General features: G+C 43.2%; 2 protein-coding genes across 7 annotated transcripts in view; one reads left to right on the top strand and one right to left on the bottom strand.

The window, feature by feature from the left end:
• Positions 1-22,372, bottom strand: part of LOC125896593 (NACHT, LRR and PYD domains-containing protein 12-like) — a 451,585-nt gene that overhangs the window by 42,566 nt on the left and 386,647 nt on the right. The window lies entirely within an intron of this gene.
• Positions 1-22,372, top strand: part of LOC125896595 (NLR family CARD domain-containing protein 3-like) — a 47,904-nt gene that overhangs the window by 20,179 nt on the left and 5,353 nt on the right. For 2 of the 6 annotated variants that reach the window (XM_049589263.1, XM_049589265.1), the window contains exons 2-7: positions 6,420-6,522; positions 6,607-6,705; positions 11,921-12,046; positions 19,690-19,756; positions 19,920-20,148; positions 20,387-22,190. In XM_049589263.1, the coding sequence (XP_049445220.1) occupies positions 6,434-6,522; positions 6,607-6,705; positions 11,921-12,046; positions 19,690-19,756; positions 19,920-20,148; positions 20,387-22,190 (2,414 nt within the window). In that variant the 5' untranslated portion in view covers positions 6,420-6,433. Of the gene's footprint in view, positions 1-5,280; positions 5,419-6,121; positions 6,141-6,419; positions 6,523-6,606; positions 6,706-11,920; positions 12,047-19,689; positions 19,757-19,919; positions 20,149-20,386; positions 22,191-22,372 lie in introns of those variants that run through there. The other 4 variants (XM_049589261.1, XM_049589262.1, XM_049589260.1 and 1 more) reach the window with 4 other exon arrangements.

A 22,372-nucleotide genomic window follows, 5' to 3' on the forward strand; every position in this document is an offset into this window, starting at 1 on the left:
TCTTAATGAATTAAAGTCACGGGGCTCTGTGAGGAACAACAGCAAAACTATATCAGAACATCCGTTTACAAACTCTCACACATCTCCTGCAGGATAATCCAAGTCTGATTTAACCGGCCGTACGCTCAGTTCTCCCCGAACACACGACTCTTCACTAAAACGTTACGAGTTAAAACACTTCTGCTCCCCGGACAGGAAACACTGGAGGCACGCCAGAAAATCTTTCTTCATGAATTCAAGGAAACACAAGGTGAGTCACTCACACTGAAAATTATTTCCATTAAGTTACAATATGTACCTGTAATATTTCACAATAAATGACATTATTATCACCTAAAGTCCAACTGGTAGATGCAACTAGTCGCCTGTAATTTACTGTAAATGTACAGTTAAATATTTTACAGTGTACTGATGGGGATTTTGTGGGGAAAGTAATTCTTTAAGGAAGGAGAGGAAGAGAAGAACACAGGTCAGTAAAATATAGCGGCAGTAAACTGCACAGCCTCATTTTGATCCTTCAGATCTATTTTTCTGACTGTTTACAATCTGATCTCCTCACATGAATCACTACATACAGCAGAAACAAAGTTATGTTAGAGAATGTACCTCTGACAGCTCCGAGCCCTCGGTGACCTGGACCAGTTCCTTCTGTCAAGTTGTTGTTTTGTCCCTCGCATCCAAACAGTCTGCAGTAAATGTAACTGATGATGGCATGTCTGATCATTTCATGATAATCTGCATCTGCTTATTAAACATAAGGTATGAAGGCATGTATGCAAAGTACACCAGAGGGACAGATTTTATCAACAAGACACACACACATATGCTCCTCTGCTCATTTGTATTATCTGTCCACAGCAACAACAGCTTCTTCTGTTCACACCTCGTCTCTGTTGATTTATTTGTATCACCAGTTTTACAGACTCATACCTGCTTACTACCAGAGCTCAACAGTTATCCACGATCATGTCTGCGACCCAGTCCTTTAAGACTGGACCTGACCCCATCCTTTAATTTAAGACTGGTGACTCCGCTAGTGCCTGTAATGAAACAGGCTCACCTCATGCTTCCTTACATCAGCATACTGATTGATAAACATGTGTGACGGTCACTGACTCAGAGCAATTTGAACCCACAAGCACGACAAGAAACAATCAGTTCAATTCAAAGTCCTAAAGGTTTAATCCAACAAACAGGCAAGGGTCAGAGCCAGGAGATCAATCAGAAGGAGCAAACTTAATCGACAGGGGTGAGGCAGGGAACCAGAGCCAGGTAATCAGGCAGAGTTACACAATTTTCAGGTGAAAAGGTAAGGGCTGGACTGCTAGCAAGAAACTAAGACAATCTGGCAGAGGACAAGGGGAAATGGACTAGTGTATATATGCTGAGGAGCTGACGAGGGAATAGAGTGCAGGTGAGCAGATGTGCGTGCAGCATCAGGTGAAGGGAATGAATGAAGGCCAGGCATGGGGGAATGGCAGGATCTGGAATGATGAGAATTAGCCACCAAGAACAAACTACTGGGTGAATATTGAACACAGATCAGGAAGGATTTATGACAGAAGGTAAGTCCCGTGTAGAGAGCCAGACGTTCTGTCCCAGGGAGTAGGTGGGGACTGGAATGTGGTGACGACTGGCTGACCTGTGATAGCGGTCTGAGGCGCGAAGCACGCCAGGTGCGCCGGCAATAACGGATGAAGGCTTGAACTGATGGAACACTGACCTCGCGTTCCTGCTCAGGAAACACAGGAGGCTGATAGCCCTGGGAACACTGCAATGGTGAGCGACCAGTAGCAGAAGTGGGCAAGGTGTTATGGACATACTCCACTCATAACAGTTGTTTGGACCAGGAGGTGGGGTTGCGTGAAGCCATGCAACGCAGTGTGGACTCCATTTCCTGGTTTATCCTCTCTGTCTGACCATTGGACTGGGGATGGAAACCCAAAGAGAGGCTGACTGTGGCTCCCAACAAGGTGCAAAACTGTTTCCAAAAACAAGAGGTGAATTGAGGTCCCCTGTCAGAGACAACATCACAAGGAAGACCGTGCACCCGAAACATGCTGACCTGATTCAACATGACTTCAGCAGTCTCTCTGGCTGTGGGCAGTTTAGGCAATGGAATTAGGTGAGCAGCTTTGGAGAATCTATCAACTTCAGAGTGGATAACAGTGTTACCCTCCGATACAGGGAGTCTGGTAATAAAGTCCAGAGAGATGTGTGTCCATGGTCGATGGGGAATGGGCAGAGGCTGGAGGAGGCCAGCTGGGGCTTGACGAGAACTTTTATTCTGTGAGCATACAGGACATGCGGCCACAAACTCCCGGGTGTCTCGGTCCTTGGAACTCCACCAGAAATGCTGTCTGAGGAGAGAGAGAGTCCTAGTCACCCCAGGATGGCAGGCTAACCAAGAGGAATGCCCCCACTGCAGAGCCAGAGAACGAACCTCATCTGGCACAAAAAGACGGTTATTAGGGCAAGTGCTGGGAGATGGGTGGGTATTAAGAGAGTCTCTTACCTTCTGCTCCACCTCCCAGGCAACCACACCAACTACCAAGGATCGGGGCAGAATCTCCTCAGGTTGGGAAGGATGGTCCTCAGCTTGGTAGACACGAGATAGAGCGTCTGGTTTCATGTTCTTAGATCCTGGACGGTAAGAGAGTGAGAAATCAAACCGGTTAAAGAACAGCGCTCACCTGGCTTGCCTGGGACTCAGTCGTTTAGCTGACTGGAGGTACTCGAGGTTCTTGTGGTCGGCCCAGACGATGAACAGCAGTTTAGCTCCCTCCAACCAGTGCCTCCACTCCTCCAATGCCATTTTGACGGCCAACAGCTCCCGGTTCCCTGTGTCATAATTGCGTTCTGTGGGGGATAGCTCACGAGAAAAGAAGGCACAGGGATGGAGTTTATGATCGACAGCAGATTTCTGAGAGAGTATTGCCCTCACACCCAAATCTGAGGCATCAACCTGCACCACAAACTGACGGGATGGGTCAGGCAAGTTGAGAATAGGAGAGGAGGTGAAACGTCTCTTTAACTCACCAAAGGCCTTGTCTGCTGCAGATGACTAAAGGAAAGGAGAGCTTGGAGAGGTCAGCGCAGTGAGAGGAACAGCCAACATGCTGTGCTCACGGATGAATCTTCAGTAAAAGTTGGCAAACCCCAAAACTGTTGCAACTTCTTCCTGGAGGTTGGAACTGGCCACTCGACGTCTGCCTGAACCTTGGCTGGATCCATCTACATGTTTCCCTCAGCCACCACAAAACCCAAGAAGGAGACCCTGGGGACATGGAGCTCACACTCAGCTTTTATAAACAACTTGTTCTCCAAAAGCCTCTGGAGAACACACTTGACATGGTGAACATGCTCCTGCTCAGATCTGGAGAATTTAAGAATATCATCCAGGTAGATGAATACAAAGATATTGATGAAATCTCTGAGAACATCATTTACCATGGCCTGGAAGACTGCAGGAGCATTGGTCAGATGGAAGGGCATGACCAAGTATGCATAGTGTCCGCTGGGGCTATTGAAGGCGGTCTTCCATTCATCTCCCTCCACTTTTAGGGAGAATATATTTCTGGATCACACAACAAACAGACAGGTGAGTTAAATAAAACGTTTGTGCTCCATCTCTGCTGTGAATGATTCATTTAAAACTTTTATGTTTTATCTAAATCAGGTTACTTAATAAATCTCATTATCTGAAAGTGTAAATGAGGTTTCTGTCTGATAAACTCTGAGACGTAAATCCACACAAATGACATATTAATCTAAATCCTGTCGAGCTCTGCTGGCACAGGTTTCATTGAAGAGGCTCTGCCCTCACTTCCTGCAAATCGTGTGCAAAGCATTGTGGGGATTTTATACCTGCGGAGGATCCACACACGCATCCTTGGTGTTTCTCTAAAAGACGGACTCAGTCTTTGTTGAGATTTGATGATGTAGCATCCTTGAAATTTGACCATTTTAGGATCCTTACTTGACATTGAGAAACACCCACTGTCCTCACATGCACGGTTCATACACACACCTGGACGGTTTCATTGACACATTTTGATCCCAGTCACTCAGTTTGATGATGCCTGTGACAGCCTGAGATATTCAGAGGTGACAGGTTTCACTTTCTTCTCTAAACTGTAACTGTTGCTCGGAAAATAAGATTTATTGCTCACATCCTGGTGCAGAGATTTCTTACAGTTTCGTCACAGCTGGTCTCTGAAGTATCCTTAAATGTAGGTTGGAAATCACTGTATTTAGATCATGAATACACATTTCACCAAATTGACAGTAGTTTATAAATAAACATATGAATCATTACGTCTCATCACTGAGATTTAAATATAATCCACGCTGCAGCTCCTCAGTGACGTCTTCCTGATCCGAGCTGATAGAAACACATTAGATGGTTAGTCATCACCATCAAGTGGACGGATGGTGGAACTACACCTTCTGATCAGTGACGTCTCTGAGTGTGTGCAGGGTGAGAAATAAAACTTTCAGCCTGAGCATGAAAAGTCTTGTCTTCCTGGCTGAACTTTAACTAGAGCTTCATAAGATCCATCCTTTAATTGTATTTTGATATTATAAAATAAGTCTGGCCGTGATTTGTAGGCCTCACAGTGCTTAAAAACTACAACTCCCAGGAGGTGGAGCTTCTGCCACAGGTATGTTGCACACAGCCAGTGATGACAGTGATTGGAGAGCCAGGTAACAACAGTGTTTGCCTCCCAGCCTCAGCGCTGTGTGTCACTGTCATGAGTCTAAACCACCATTAAAACATGTCGGTGCAGCCAGCCGAGACAGTGACCCCCAGTTAATCTGCCTCTCCGGCAGATTCAGGTTCACCAACTGCTCGGTGCATGTGGAGACAGATTCCAAATTGTTTTCCAAATTCTATGTGTCTGTGTAAACAAAAAATCAGCTTTGAAACATGTTTCAGTGTCCCTCACCACAGCTCTGATTCATTTCAACAACTCTGACATGTGGTGTGGTGCTGCACGAACATGTGCCGTGCACAAAGAGCGAGTCTGTTCTCTGGGATTCTTTCAGAATATTTAAAGCTCATTCAGATAATTATATGAATTAGTACCTGACTATTCAAAGGTAAGAGGAGGAGAGCAGATTTAACAATGACCTCAGGCAGGTGAGGTCAAGGAACAAGGAAATCAAAACACTTCTGATTGCCTGGCACCTGTCACTGGTTAGACTGGTTAGATTGGTTAGACTGGCTTTAACGTCTTTGTGGTTTTTTTTAGACTTGGACTGTGAAGGTATGAAGGAGTGACGGCATCTTCAGAGCAGACGCACACAGACACCAGGACAGACGAGGAAGAAATGAGCAGCGTCTTCTCTCCCAGTGTTTCCTCCACACATGAAGGTGGAAAGTGTCTGTAAGTCGACCTGAGGTGAGTTCAGCAGGTGAGAATCCTACCAGAGGAATCTGATCATGTTTGATGGTCACGTTAGGTTCGCTGAGAAGGTGACCGCAGTTTTTAGAGCCAGGAGCTGCAGCTGCTCTCCACCGACTGCACCGCCTGCCTCTCACCTGATCTAACAGCTGATTGGTTCAGATGTCGACTCAACAAGATGACGTTTTAGATAAACTACTCATTTTAGAGATTAAGATTGTATTTGTCTGACCTGAAGGTTTATTGTGTAACTGAAGTGTTCACCATCACACAGACTGGTGGTCATTCTTAAACTAACATGTGTACAGATGTGAAGCCCTGACTGTGTCTGACTGAGCCTTAATGAAAGCTGTTGTCTTGTATCAAATATGAAGCTTACAGTCAGACTCAGTGTATTCAGTCTCTGTTGCCATGGCGACAGGTCAAACTGATATGGTGCTGATTTACAGCAGAGTTCATGAACCATGAACATAAACTACAGATCACCTGTAAAGCATTTTAATAAATTAATCTTTCATAATTAAAACAACTGGAGACTGAGAACAAACTGATATATGGGTCTGATCACTTTAATGAACTGACATCATTCAGACAGGATGTGAGTGTGTCTGTGACTTCCTGTACGGACTGAAGGCTGCTGGAAACTGTCGGGAAACTGTCCAACTTCAGCTCCATCATCAGTGAGACATGTTGTGACGTTAGAACTGGTCGGACGGCTGAAACTTGGCTCAGGTGCATTTTGTTTACTGCTGCAGGTGTTGACAACAACAAGACTGACACATGAATCATGGGCCTTTAATATTTGGGGTGTTTTGTTTTAAATCATGGGATGATGCAGAGGCGTTGTTCAGCCTGCGCTGTGAATAGCCCCGGAGCTTAATTAGGCTGTATATATATTTTTAGATCAGACCTTATAATAAACTAGAATCATCTGACCAAACGTAGGTTTGAGGGTTCTGAGTGTCTGTGTCATGTCACTGAGTGACTGCATGTTGTTGTGTCTGTGTGAAGGTGTGGACTCTGCTATGAATCAGGCTGAGGACAGAGAGGAGGGAGTCCCTCCCTCTAAAACCACTCTGTGTGGGGAACATGACAGCCAGACCAAAGCTCAGAGGTGAGACCAGGATCTCTAACTGTCCATGACTCAAATCACTCCACCATCACTGTTCACACTCACAGCTCTGTGTGTGTTCAACAGGTCAGACTCGCCTGTGTCCAGCTGTGTGTCCTTTAACAGTGACCTGTCTATGGAGAGACCCATCCACCTCAAAGGTGGACATCCTTCTATTGATCAGAGGTAAGAATGTAAAATGTTTGTGTGTGTTCCTGTCAGTCTGACTGAGGGAGCGCTGCACTGGGTTCAGGTTCTGTGTAGTTGGCTGTAAAAAATCAGGTGCTCTTCAAGGACGGGGCAAAGAGTCACTTAAAGATTAGAAAAAACAATGACTAGCAAGTTTACTCAGTGTAAAAGTCCATGGTGCAGGCAGTCCAAAAATACACCGGAGGCTCTGTGACTGTAGTTAAAGATCCTTTATCAATACATGGATAAACCAACAGGTTTCCACTAGAGAGTCTTCATCAGGGTATAAAATGCACTGGAAAAGGCCCTGACACACCAAGCCGACAGTCGGCCGTCAGTGAATGTCTATTGCCCTAGTTTTTGCAGTGTGTCCCGCACCGTCGGCACTTTGGCGTTGGCGGCTTTTTGGCCAATTGAGCATGTTGAATCGGCGGTGGAGCTTGTCAATGAGAGAGATCACTCTGATTGGCTGTTCAGGTTTTATTTCCTCGCCCCTGTAGCGAGTGAATCTGCCTGTAGTGAAACCGGGGCTAACCGGTGCTTCCTCCTCAGGCTCCACTTCACTCAGCTGCCCCACAGACCCGCTGCTTCTTCCCACTTTAACCTGAATAACAAACCGGAGCTAGCTGGGAGCGGCTAGCGGAGCGTTAGCCGCAGCATGACCGGAGGGAAGCACAGCCAGTTAGCCTCCGCTAGTCTCTGACAGGCTGACAGGATGTACCACTCTCTCACTCCGCTCTCTCTCACGCAGGCGCAGAACGTACGTGCTACTTGGCTGTCGGATGTAGTCCGTGTAGTGTGTTTCAAATGCAACTGACACAGGGCGACGTGAGGCGACGTAGACGACGCAACAGTTGGCTTTCGTCGCCGCTAGTTCTTTGATGTCAATTTGGTGTGTCCGCACCTTAAGAGCTCATGTGAGGGTCATGTGACACAGGTCACGTGATGTATTGGTGTAGATAAAAAAAACACTGACAGAAATTGCAAATGAAAATAACACAAATGTATAATTTAAATAATTAACATAATTAGTAACAAGAAAAAAGGTTCAATGTCAAATAAATAAAAAGGAAACAGTGAAATAAAATAAGAATTGTTTTATCTTGTGACAAACCTGCACATAAAGTGACAGAGACCGAAAACTGTATGACAAATATGAATTCAGACAACAAAGTCATAACGTATCTAAAGGTGAATATTTATGAAGTGTATAACTCATGATAATTAAATGATTCGACAGAGGAGATAAAGTTAAACCTCAATATTCAAAGGAAGGACAAACTTCACAGCACTCACAAAGAGTCACTCCCAGTAATATGTGAATGAAAACATGTCACCAGTGATATCATCAGTGTCAGGCTTGTTACTCTAAAAGTGTAATCTATTACTCATTACTCGTTGCTCTTTTTAGTAGTAGTATTACGTGCCTTATTACTCCCTGCCAACAGTAATGTGTTACACTACTCGTTGCATTACTTTTCCGTTATGCATTATAAAACTGGTAACTGCGTATCTCCTCAAACTTCAGATGTGTCTCTGTGTGAATGTCAGTGTGATCGCAGTTCAGTGTATCTAAGGCTTGATAGCTTCTATTAACTGGAGTACTTCAGTTGTAGAGATGGGATTTATGGCTCTTTGAGGGGAGCCGGATCTTGGTGAGCCGTTCCTTTCAAAGAGCCGTTCAAAAAACTGGCTCATTTGACTGATTTTTATATTTATTAAGTTTTAAGAAGCCAGCCTGGTGGTAACTCATTTTATCTTGGAAATAATCACTGGGAGGTATGATGGAGTGAGATTTGGAACAAAATAATACAAAATTAGATATCCCACCAATATCTGAGTTTGAATTATTCTGAAATATTGATTATAACCTCATTTGACATGTGTGGACTAGATTTTAAAGTCTGATCTGGATTCATTGTAAATATTCCACAAGGTTGCATCATATCACTCTGCTTTGACAGTGACATCACTATTTTGGATTTACCCTTTATACAAATTGTTTGTATGTGTGTAAAGCCACCATGACTCATGGAAAAAAAAAAAAAAAAAAAAAAGAACGGTTCCCAGCTGCGACTCGGTTCCCATCGTTCATGTTAACGAGCCGTTCAATAGAATCGGTTTGTTCGTGAACGTCACAACACTATTCAGTTGGCTGTGAGCGGTATTTTCCCAAAGATCTGTCTGACAGACGGAGAGTCACTCGTGGAGAAACATTTCATCCACCACGTATCCAACCACCAGCTTCATCACTTCTCTGTGTCTGCAGCTGTCCACCAGTAAAACCCAGTTTGGTTTGTTCAGCCAGTGCAGAGCTACAGCCGACCTTTGCAGCCGAGGAGGGCACATCTTTGGTAGGGTATATTTCCTGGAGTTTCAGGTCGTAGTAGCTGAGATGTTTCAGAGCGAAGGTTTGACACTGTATTTTCCACAGTGGAAAGAGTTTTAGTGCGACTGCCTGCAGCAGCAGAGTTCTTGTCATCTCTCCTCATGAGAATATTTCCAGCCTCTAAGGTCAGCGTTTCCAACTAGCTCACTGCTTTATGACGTGTATGTATGTGTATGCTTGTACCCTGTTTATTTTATTTTTATATGTCTCCTTATTCATTTACTCACGTGATACCCTGTTCAATGACAGTATCGCCTATTTGTGTTTGCAGTGTGCAGTACTGTTATTTCATTGTCTGATTTATCTGCATTTATTAAGAACATGTCCTTTAAAATTAGAAAAGCCCTGAGGAAAATAATAATTCACAGCCTTCTGTTTTCTAAGGGTGCAGCCCGTTAGCATCGAGCTAGCTACTTTAGCAGCTTTTAGTGTGGGCTTTAGCTCACTAGCCGTTAGCTAGCTTTGTGGTGGAGTTTCTGTCAGTCGATGGATCAAGAGAGAATGTAGAACGGTACAGCAGAAGAGACAACACAGCACTGCGAGACTCATCCTTTGGCATTGTGTTTTGTTTTTGTTGTTTTTTTGGCATCCATTTTTTTCTGTGAAGGACCTCATTAGACAGCGACCCCTGGATTTACCGTGATCAGGATGATGCAGTGTTGTAAATAACAGATTAACTCCTCTGAGCTCCAACGTACATACTACATAGACTTTTACAAACTGTAACGTTGACACATCTGTGGCCCCACCTGTTTAATTGTTCAGATTTATTTATACCAGTTTGTTAATACACAAAAATGACAAACTTATATGGTTGTTTGGTTACTTTATGGTGATTTTGAATGTTATCTTCAGACAGCACTATCAGCATTTCATACTATGTTTAGTCTGTTAAAAAGTTAGGAGCTGAATCATAAGCACCTAAGACCCGTTATCATTGGTTAACTTACAAGCATGTCAGTTATACTTTCTGCTTGTTTGCTCTGGTGGTAATTAACGCTGAATGAGCCGACTGTGAAAGGATTACATATATTTATTTTATTGTCTGCTTATCTGACTGTTTTTTTCATTTATATTCTTCATACATACTTATATATCTTTCAAATATATTGTTTTGCATCATTTACTTGATGTTTTGTACATGTTCACTTTGCCAATTTAAAAAATAAAAATGTTTTTTCATTTCTTCAGAAATCGGCATGTTCAGATATTTAATTTCAAAGCCAGTATCAGCTGATGATGTGCTGATATTATCGTGCTTCCCTAAATTGCAATAGTCCAACCTATAAGTAGCAAATCAAAGTTTTGAGTGAGCAGCAGAGGAAAGAGGGCCGATACTTTGCATAAAGAGAGGGACCAACAACCAGAACCTTCGTCTTATCAGCACTGACCTGTAAAACATTTCAGCGGTCCAGACACTGATCACATGAAGGCAGTCAAGGATCCTAGATAACCTGAAAGGCTCACTAGGTTTGTACGAGAAGTCGAGCTGGATATCATCTGCACATAAGTTATATCTAGTATTCTCTTTTTTATTTTTCCCAACGACAGCAAATACAGAGAGAATAAGAGTGGCCCAAGAACCGAGCCCTGCTGGACACCACAGGACAGAGGAGAGGAATCAGATACAAAGTCTGCAATAGAGAGAGAGAAACTCCTGTCAGTGAGATGGGATTAAATCAGTCTGATGCTTTGCCTGATTGGCCAATGCAATCACGCAACCACTTAATGAGGATTTGATGATCCACTGTGTCAAACGCAGAACTGAGGTCTAGAAGTCCTAACGCAGAACAGTCACCACCATCAGAGGACATTAAAATATCATTTGAAACTCTCAGAAGTAAAGTTTCAGTAAAGTGCTGTTTCCTAAACCCTGACTAAAACTTGTCATGAATATTGTGTCTCTCCAACGAAGTTGTGAGTTGATTGGCAACAATCTTCTCTAACACTTTAGACAACAGTAGTAGTTTAGAAATAGGTCTATAGTTCTTGAGCAGAGCAAGCTCTAGGTTAGTTTTCTTCAATATTGGCTGAATAGCAGTGTGTTTAAAATAGGAACGGGCGCATCCTGTAGACAAGGAGGAGTTTACAATAGAAAGCACAGTGAGACCAACAATCAGCCAGACTTTTAAAAATAGAGATGATGGAATTATGTCCACAGGGGAAGAAGACAGCTTCATTTTACTGATCAAATCCATCAGGTGATGTAAACTGGCTGGATTGGAAAGTGTCCAGTCACCTCATAATGAATCACCAATTGTTGGGAACCTGTGGTTCAAAGTATTAAAATGGCTATCAGAAAAGATTAATAATTATTAATAATAATTATTTGTTATGTTAAATAATGTGACTTACTTTCCTTAAATCACCTCATGGGGCACCGTTCATGGAAAGGTAAAAATGATAGCCAATCGGGGCGTCGGTGGCTTGGTGGTGGAGCAGGAGCCCCATGTACAATGCTGTTGCCGCAGCGGCCCGGGTTCGAGCCCTTTGCTGCATGTCATCCCCTCTCTCTCTCTCCCCCGTTCACACTTGGCTGTCCTGTCCATTAAAGGCAAAAAATACCCCCCCCCCCCCCCCCCAGCAAAAAAAAAATATCTTAAAAAAAAAAAAAAAGATAGCCAATCAATGAAATCAGTCTCATAAAACACAGTGAACTATCAATCTGGAAGTCTGATTCAAAGATGGACACAAGTCTGATGATCAAAAGTAATAGTTCATCTCAGTTTGTTGTTATCAGTACTAAAACATTCAAAAGTCAACATAATGTTCAGCAGAATTTCAGTATATCTGTACATTTATCAGTGTTTGTGATTCTATCAGGATCCAACATGAGAGACCAGACTCTTCTAGTCCTGGACCTGAACCCAGCTGTGTCTCCATCAGAAGTGACTGGTCGATGGAGAGACCTATTGATTTCAAAGGTGGACACCAGTCAACTGACAAAAGGTAAGAATGTAAAATTTTTGGCCCAATTCCAGTCCGGCCTCTAAAGACTCAAGCCCTGAACCCTCACTGACTTAACTGACGTCAGCTGTAAGTGATTGAGTGTGAGAGTCTGAAAGGGCTCCGGATGCTACAAATAGGAATGGGACAGCACTTATCCCCCTCTCTACAAAATGTTGTTGACACTGGCGGCTCTGGGCGTGATCATTTATCGGTTATTGTCATCATATATTCCACACACAAAGAATATATATCTATAGATAGATAGATAGATATGACTTCATGTGTGTTTATGTACCATCTTAAATCCTTGTTAATGTAATGTTTCATTGTTTATCTGTTTTTTCGCTCTCCTTCCATAACGTTACCATTTGCATATCTGCCGACCGTGTTTTTGTTTTTTTTTTTGTTTTTTTTTTTACAACACTTCCGGTGTCCCAAGGGCAACCCCTGTATTTGACGTCACAACGCTATGAACTGTGGGTAATTTCCTTACCGTAAGTCCGCATCGATGCTGACCTACGGTAAGGGGGCATAAAGGGCTCACTCACTGACTCACTGACTTGATGATTTGACAATGGGACAGCCCTCACACACTCACGCACTTCACATGAACGTGCCTCTAAGTCAGTGAGTCTGTAAGGGATCAGATTGGAATTGGGCCTTTGTGTCTTTTACTGTCAGTCTCTTCTGAGATAAGGTTTGATGTCTTCGCTGTGTGAGCAGGGGGGCACTGGATAGCCCAGGAAGACACAGAAGACATTGACTTTTGGCTGAGACATAGGACTCTAGTCTGGACTCTAGTAACAGTATGATAGGTAAGGCAGGACTAGGCTGTTTCTTTACTTGGTAAGGATAAGGTACCATGGATCATGGACGAGCTGGGAGAATGTGCTGGAGCAAAAGATCTTGAGGTCCAACATCTGGCAGGCATAACCCCATTGAAAATTCATGATCTCGGCTGTTTACAATGTCGCCCCAGGTCTTTAGGACCTCCACACCTGGGGTGACATTGAGGCATTGATGTTTCCTTTTTACTTCGGTCATGGAACCATGAACACATCCTGAGAAGCTGCCCAAAGGTCTTGAGAGAAGGTGAGCCAGACCATTTGCTGAAGTTAGTGTTAGAGAACATTGCATTAGCCATCAGCAGAGATGGGGACTTGAGTCATTGTGACTTGGACTCGAGTCGACTCGAGTCGCTATTTTGATGATTTGTGACTTGACTTGACAAAAAATAAAAGACTTGAGACTTGACTCAGACTTGGAAGTTAAAGACTTGGGACTTGACTTGACTTGAGACACGATGACTTGAATGACTTGAGTGTTATTCACATCATGTTTTTGGTTAGAATGTAAAATTAATAAATTAATTTAAAAAATAATGTCGATTACCTGGTAGCAGCGCAGGCTGAGAATGGCGTTGTCATGACTGGATCACTACCCTGTCAATCAGTCATGCCCTCTCTACGTACCTTACGTGTTTATTGAAGAAACAGGCCCTCTTATATCAGATAGGCATCAACATGTCAGTGGGAGGGGTATCAATCAATCAATCAATTTTATTTATAAAGCCCAATATCACAAATCACAATTTGCCTCACAGGGCTTTACAGCATACGACATCCCTCTGTCCTTATGACCCTCACAGCTGATCAGGAAAAACTCCCCAAAAAACCCTTTAACGGGGAAAAAACGGTAGAAACCTCAGGAAGAGCAACTGAGGAGGGATCCCTCTTCCAGGACGGACAGACGTGCAATAGATGTCGTACAGAACAGATCAGCATAATAAATTAACAGTAATCCACATGACACAATGAGACAGAGAGAGAGAGAGAGAGAGAGAGAGAGAGATGCAGGACAGATGGTAATGACAGTAGCTTACAACACCATTAATGAAACTAATAATATTATAATTAATAATAATATATTAATATCTGGCAGTGTACATGTGTGACAATAGTCATATGTGTATAATAACAGAAGAAGTATGACTAATGACTAATGATGGCAGCAGCAGCAGGAGGCATCTGGCAGGACCACGGCAGCAGCACAACCACACACGTCACGCTGTCCAGGCACCGCTGTGATATGAGTTAATCTGAGAGACAGTGGAGCACAAAGGCTCCGGAGAAGAAGCCAAGTTAGTGACATCCAGAATGGCCAAGTTAGCTAGATGCAGTAATAGAATACGAGAGAGAGAGAGAGAGAGAGAGAGAGAGAGAGAGAGAGAGAGAGAGAGAAGGTGCCCGGTGTATTATAGGGGGGTCCTCCGGCAGACTAGGCCTAAGTCAGCCTAACTAGGGGCTGGTACAGGGCAAGCCTGAGCCAGCCCTAACTATAAGTTTTATCAAAGAGGAAAGTCTTAAGTCTAGTCTTAAATGTGGAGACGGTGTCTGCCTCCCGGACCGTAACAGGAAGATGATTCCACAGGAGAGGAGCCTGATAGCTGAAGGCTCTGGCTCCTGATCTACTTTTGGAGACTTTAGGGACCACAAGTAACCCTGCGTTCTCAGAGCGCAGTGTTCTGGTGGGATAATATGGCACTATGAGCTCTCTAAGATATGACGGAGCTTGACCATTTAGAGCTTTATAAGTTAACAGTAGGATTTTAATTTCAATTCTGGATTTTACAGGGAGCCAGTGCAGAGAAGCTAAAACAGGAGAAATATGATCTCGTTTCTTAGTTAGTACAGAGAGTCATTGTCTTCGGCTTTCGGAATAACCATTATCACGGCAAAAGGCGAACAGCACAGTGCAAGACATGCGGCATAAACATCTCAGACAGCCAGGCGACAACTTCAAACTTTGCTCGTCATTTGAAGAGCCATTCTGCCCAGTAATTGCTTGTCAATTAGCTAATATTATCTGGTTAGTCGGTAGTTAGCTAACGTTAGCTTGATACGACACAGGGGTGGGGTGGGGTGGGGTGGTGGGTCAGTTTGGTGGAACTTGTTTTTTAATTTATTTGCTAACATTAACCCCAGAAAACATGAGCGAACATTCCAACCGGTTCATCACAAGACCAGCTGTACGTTTTATGAATGAGCAACACAGGGTTAAATGAGCTAAATGGGGGATTTTGGCTGCTGCCTTGGTTAGTGTGTGTGTGTGTGTGTGTGCACACGCACGCATGGGGGTTGTCCCAGCAAAGTAAACATTGCAGCGATGAAGTCAGTGTTTACTGACAGTTACTTATATCTTGTCTTTTCACTTTATTAAGATCAGATTCTGCAGGTAAAATTACAATAATAAGGTGACTTGACTTGATTTGACCTATTACAGGACTTGACTTGACTTGACTTGCCCAAGAAAAAAATGACTTGGGACTTACTTGAGACTTGCACATGTGTGACTTGGTCCCATCTCCGGCCATCAGTATTTCTGCATGACATGATCCTACTGTCAGACACCTCACAGCGGGTGAAACTGTGTATGGTGAATGTGCCCTGGAAGGAAAAGAGAGGTTTACCATGTTATTCTATCTGGATTCATCATGTTGGGATCACTGGACCCCACAGATGATTTGACCACTTGAGCAGCTTTAAAATAAACTTGAGAAGACATGTCCAATAAGCTCAGTCCCTTTCATAATGACTTTTGTGCCCTCCTTTGTTCATCAGACCAAAGAAAAGCCAAATGAATTCATTCTCCCACTGGCCTTTACTGTGTCACACCTCAGTGTGAAATTCCGCCCATGGAGCCAGTCTGCAAATATGATTGGTGAAGTGTGGCATGTGACCCCCTGGAATTTCACCAGGCCTACAAACATCAGCCTCTTAGCTTGGTCCTGCTCTTTTTTTCTTGGAACCTTCAACAAGGTAGGGCTGTGCAGCTGGAGCTGCTACACCCTCCCCCACTCTTTCTCACATTTCTCCTGCTATCAACAGGAAAGATTCTCTGAATGTGACCCAAAAACTGAAGAGACCAGAGAACTTAGTGCTCCAGGCAGACAAAAAGTTTGCAAGCTAACGTTTTCCAGCAACAAGGACAACAAAACTGAGTTAGCACAGAACAGCTAACTCTGTACAGACACAAAAAGCAGCCAGCCTCCTCTTAACTGCACCATTGGAACACAGCACAGCAAAAACTGCACTGGCACCATAAGCCCTCTAAGCCAGGCTCATCCACATCGGACAGTCTCCAAGATGACAAGTACAACCAAGCGACTCTCAGTTCGTAGACTGGGAATGTAACAACTGGGTATTGTATTAGTACGGCAGCACAGGAAAAGCAAGACTGTTTAACTTTTGTCACTTGATTTGATGCTATTCAATGAGTTATTGTTGTGATACCTTTGTAGTAAGGTTTTTGAGCAGTTAGCTTCGCTAAAGCTAAGTTGATACAAGTTGGTTCATGCTTCACACAGACTGAATCTTGTATGCAATTAAACATCCCTTTGTACTAACCCGGCACCTTTTTATATAACATAGATCACACACACACACACACACAAACTTTACACCCAGCTACGCATGCAGAGGGAACTTAAGCATCCATTCTCACATGTTCCTTGGTTCTGATTGTCGACATATGGTGAGCCAGAAGCTCTGCCACTGTGATTTTTGCCATCTTCTTTTGTAGTTTTTAGACAATGTCTAAGGCCACATAGGCAGCCATTTTGTTCTGCAGGCCACTGCCGGTCTGTTTAATATTGCACAAGAGTGAATGAATAGCCAGCAATCTGGAAATCCATTGGTAAAAAAAAAAAAAAAAGTTCTTCCTTTACCTCTGCAGGCACAGCCAAGAGTTTTTTGACTAAATGGAAGTGCAGGGGCCTCACGCCCTTCACTTCTGGCGGTGCCCCCAGGGAATCGCCGTGTTGTTTACAAATACTTCGGGTAGAAAACCGGCAGAGTTTAGCTATATATCACATTTTTCACGTCGCTATATCACCGTTTAGACTAATGTGATGTTTGTAAAGTCTATAAACACAATGATTGAACAAACGTTACTATTTCCGTGTGCACGTTTTGTAATTAACATGGTTATCATAGATTAGCTGGGCTAACCATTAGCTGTTAACGTTAGCCGTTAGCAGTGTCTGTAATAACCATAGACTGTATAAAAATAAGGTAATATCTCAATAAACCGTCCGTGAATAAAATATTTTTTCCAGCGGATATCTTAGTTACAACATGATTGAGCTAGCAAAGCAGTTTTGTGTTGCTATGTGTGGTATTTATTCAGTTTTGGGAAATCACAATGTCTAGAAAGCATCAGCTGACAGGGACAGCTAACACTAGCAGCAAAGCTAACATCAGGATGTCATCTGTTAAAACCCTCCTGTTGTCGGATACGACATGAAACTACTCCAGTTAGCTCAATAATGTTGTAACTAAGACATCTGCTGGAAAAAAAATTTTTTCACGTTGACGAGACAGCGTTTTGGGTGGAGTGCTCGCTATGGATGCAGAGCTTGCTGTTTCTGTAGGTACACATTTCCTGGGGACACCTGGACGTCTCGGCCGCGTCTCCTCCATTGTGATTGGCTAAAGCGCAGCATCGTTCAGACTCAAAGCCAACACATACAATGTAGATTGCAGAATCTGTCTTGAGAGATTAGCCAATGAGTAACCAATGCTATGTCAAGAACTCCAGAACCATTCCATCTTTGCTATATATATATATATATATATATATATATAATATATATATACAGTACAGGCCAAAAGTTTGGACACACCTTCTCATTCAATGCGTTTTCTTTATTTTTATGACTATTTACATTGTAGATTCTCACTGAAGGCATCAAAACTATGAATGAACACATGTGGAGTTATGTACTTAACAAAAAAAGGTGAAATAACTGAAAACATGTTTTATATTCTAGTTTCTTCAAAATAGCCACCCTTTGCTCTGATTACTGCTTTGCACACTCTTGGCATTCTCTCCATGAGCTTCAAGAGGTAGTCACCTGAAATGGTTTTCCAACAGTCTTGAAGGAGTTCCCAGAGGTGTTTAGCACTTGTTGGCCCCTTTGCCTTCACTCTGCGGTCCAGCTCACCCCAAACCATCTCCATTGGGTTCAGGTCCGGTGACTGTGGAGGCCAGGTCATCTGCCGCAGCACTCCATCACTCTCCTTCTTGGTCAAATAGCCCTTACACAGCCTGGAGGTGTGTTTGGGGTCATTGTCCTGTTGAAAAATAAATGATCGTCCAACTAAGCGCAAACCGGATGGGATGGCATGTCGCTGCAGGATGCTGTGGTGGCCATGCTGGTTCAGTGTGCCTTCAATTTTGAATAAATCCCCAACAGTGTCACCAGCAAAACACCCCCACACCATCACACCTCCTCCTCCATGCTTCACAGTGGGAACCAGGCATGTGGAATCCATCTGTTCACCTTTTCTGTGTCTCACAAAGACACAGCGGTTGGAACCAAAGATCTCAAATTTGGACTCATCAGACCAAAGCACAGATTTCCACTGGTCTGATGTCCATTCCTTGTGTTTCTTGGCCCAAACAAATCTCTTCTGCTTGTTGCCTCTCCTTAGCAGTGGTTTCCTAACAGCTATTTGACCATGAAGGCCTGATTCGCGCAGTCTCCTCTTAACAGTTGTTCTAGAGATGGGTCTGCTGCTAGAACTCTGTGTGGCATTCATCTGGTCTCTGATCTGAGCTGCTGTTAACTTGCGATTTCTGAGGCTGGTGACTCGGATGAACTTATCCTCAGAAGCAGAGGTGACTCTTGGTCTTCCTTTCCTGGGTCGGTCCTCATGTGTGCCAGTTTCGTTGTGATGGTTTTTGCGACTCCACTTGGGGACACATTTAAAGTTTTTGCAATTTTCCGGACTGACTGACCTTCATTTCTTAAAGTAATGATGGCCACTCGTTTTTCTTTAGTTAGCTGATTGGTTCTTGCCATAATATGAATTTTAACAGTTGTCCAATAGGGCTGTCGACTGTGTATTAACCTGACTTCTGCACAACACAACTGATGGTCCCAACCCCATTGATAAAGCAAGAAATTCCACTAATTAACCCTGATAAGGCACACCTGTGAAGTGGAAACCATTTCAGGTGACTACCTCTTGAAGCTCATTGAGAGAATGCCAAGAGTGTGCAAAGCAGTAATCAGAGCAAAGGGTGGCTATTTTGAAGAAACTAGAATATAAAACATGTTTTCAGTTATTTCACCTTTTTTTGTTAAGTACATAACTCCACATGTGTTCATTCATAGTTTTGATGCCTTCAGTGAGAATCTACAATGTAAATAGTCATGAAAATAAAGAAAACGCATGGAATGAGAAGGTGTGTCCAAACCTTTGGCCTGTACTGTATATGTGTATATATATCTATATATATATATATATATAGATATATAGATATATATATACATATATTAATTTTGGTTATAGTTATTATTTTAATTATTAATCAGAGTTCCAAATTGAAATAATAATAATATATTTTATAAGACTAATTTAATTAACTGGCTATTATGTTTTTCTTTTTGGAAATGGTGCCCCGCAAGTTGGTTTAATTTTAATTTTAATTTTAATTTTAATTAAAGCACATTATTTAACATAATTATGAATGTTTTTTTTTTATAATTAGTAATTACTTCTGCCATTGTAACACTTGAAACAACAGTTCCCAATAACCATAATGGAACAACTTCTGCATGTTTGTTTACATCACAGATTTCATCCGCTTCCCAGTGGTCAGTCTGCCCAGCAGCATCAAACAAACCTGGACTTCATATTTATGGTGTGTAAATGTAAAAGCACAGCTACTACTGCTAATTACAGCAGCCACAAAACAAAATACTGAACTATCATCCTGATCCAGTCTCTATGTTGCAGACTTTCTGTGTCACAGATGATCTGATGATACGTTTTATCAGTTAAAGATCCTTTTTATTCTGTTTCAGCTGCTGGAGGAGAACATTGTCAGTTTTGTGAAGAATGAGCTGAAGAAGATCCAGACAATTCTGGGTCCACATTACCCAGAATGCTCTAATAGTCAGAGGGAGGATGAGGAGGTGTTGGATGGTGAGTATGAAGAGCAGAGGAGGAGCAGCAGAGAGGCATTTCTGAAGATCACACTGAACTTCCTGAGGAGAATGAAGCAGGAGGAGCTGGCTGACTATTTGCAGAGCAGTAAGAGCACTTTAACGCATATTACATGATTGAAAGAGACAATGAGGCAACATGGTCGAGTTTTACATTTTTGATATCTGCTGTTAATATGATGAACACAGTTTTATCAGATCTGTGAATTCTTCTGAGCTAAAACAGAAACTGTTCTGTAAAACTGAAACTGGATGTCTTAACGTTTACATTCATTTGATTGATTTTTCTATCCCTTCATTAGTTACATTTCTCTTTTGTCCATAAGGGACTGTTGCTGCAGTGTGCCGACGCAAACTCAAGTCTAACCTGCAGAAGAAGTTCCAGTGCGTGTTTGAGGGGATTGCTAAAGCAGGAAACCCAACCCTTCTGAATCAGATCTACACCGAGCTCTACATCACAGAGGGAGGGACTGCAGAGGTCAATGATGAACATGAGGTCAGACAGATTGAAACAGCATCCAGGAAACCAGACAGACCAGAAACAACCATCAGACAAGAAGACATCTTTAAAGCCTCACCTGGAAGAGACAAACCAATCAGAACAGTGATGACAAAGGGAGTGGCTGGCATTGGGAAAACAGTCTTAACACAGAAGTTCACTCTGGACTGGGCTGAAGACAAAGCCAACCAGGACATACAGTTCACATTTCCATTCACTTTCAGAGAGCTGAATGTGCTGAAAGAGAAAAAGTACAGCTTGGTGGAACTTGTTCATCACTTCTTTACTGAAACCAAAGAAGAAGGAATCTGCAGGTTTGAAGAGTTTCAGGTTGTGTTCATCTTTGACGGTCTGGATGAGTGTCGACTTCCTCTGGACTTCCGCAACAATGAGATCCTGACTGATGTTACAGAGTCCACCTCAGTGGATGTGCTGCTGACAAACCTCATCAGGGGGAAACTGCTTCCCTCTGCTCGCCTCTGGATAACCACACGACCTGCAGCAGCCAATCAGATCCCTCCTGACTGTGTTGACATGGTGACAGAGGTCAGAGGGTTCACTGACCCACAGAAGGAGGAGTACTTCAGGAAGAGATTCAGAGATGAGGAGCAGGCCAGCAGAATCATCTCCCACATCAAGACATCACGAAGCCTCCACATCATGTGCCACATCCCAGTCTTCTGCTGGATCACTGCTACAGTTCTGGAGGATGTGATGAAGACCAGAGAGGAAGGAGAGCTGCCCAAGACCCTGACTGAGATGTACATCCACTTCCTGGTGGTTCAGACCAAACTGAAGAACGTCAAGTATCATGGAAAGTCTGAGACAGATCATCACTGGAGTCCAGAGAGCAGGAAGATGATTGAGTCTCTGGGAAAACTGGCTTTTGATCAGCTGCAGAAAGGCAACCTGATCTTCTATGAATCAGACCTGAGAGAGTGTGGCATCGATATCAGAGCAGCCTCAGTGTACTCAGGAGTGTTCACACAGATCTTTAAAGAGGAGAGAGGACTGTACCAGGACAAGGTGTTCTGCTTCGTCCATCTGAGTGTTCAGGAGTTTCTGGCTGCTCTTCATGTCCATCTGACCTTCATCAACTCTGGAGCCAATCTGATGGAAGAAGAACCAACAGGCACCACTCGGCTGCCTAAAGTCTTCAGAGACAAACCTACACTAACACATCTCCACCAAAGTGCTGTGGACAAGGCCTTACAGAGTCCAAATGGACACCTGGACTTGTTCCTCCGCTTCCTCCTGGGTCTCTCACTGCAGACCAATCAGACTCTCCTGTGTGGTCTGCTGACACAGACAGGAACAAACTCAAAGAGCAGTTACAAAACGGCCAGGTACATCAAGAAGAAGATCAAAAAGAATCCAGATCCAGAGAGAAGCATCAACCTGTTCCACTGTCTGAATGAACTGAATGATCCTCTAGTGGAGGAGATCCAACAGTCCCTGAGAACAGGAAGTCTCTCCACAGATAAACTGTCTCCTGCTCAGTGGTCAGCTCTGGTCTTCATCTTACTGTCATCAGAAGAAGATCTGGACGTGTTTGACCTGAAGAAATACTCTGCTTCAGAGGAGGCTCTTCTGAGGCTGCTGCCAGTGGTCAAAGCCTCCAACAAAGCTCTGTAAGTGGACATATGTAGTGTTGAGCTTGTTACGCAAAAAATGTAATTTATTACTCATTACACTTTACATTTTGGCAAAGTAATGTTATTACATCATTTATTACTCCCACCAACAGCAGTTTGTTACACTACTCATCATATTTCTTTCCTGTAACACTCCAAAACATTGGTAATTGTGTCCA

The sequence above is a fragment of the Epinephelus fuscoguttatus genome, linkage group LG11 (genome assembly GCF_011397635.1).
Source record: "Epinephelus fuscoguttatus linkage group LG11, E.fuscoguttatus.final_Chr_v1".
Lineage (NCBI taxonomy): Eukaryota > Metazoa > Chordata > Actinopteri > Perciformes > Serranidae > Epinephelus > Epinephelus fuscoguttatus.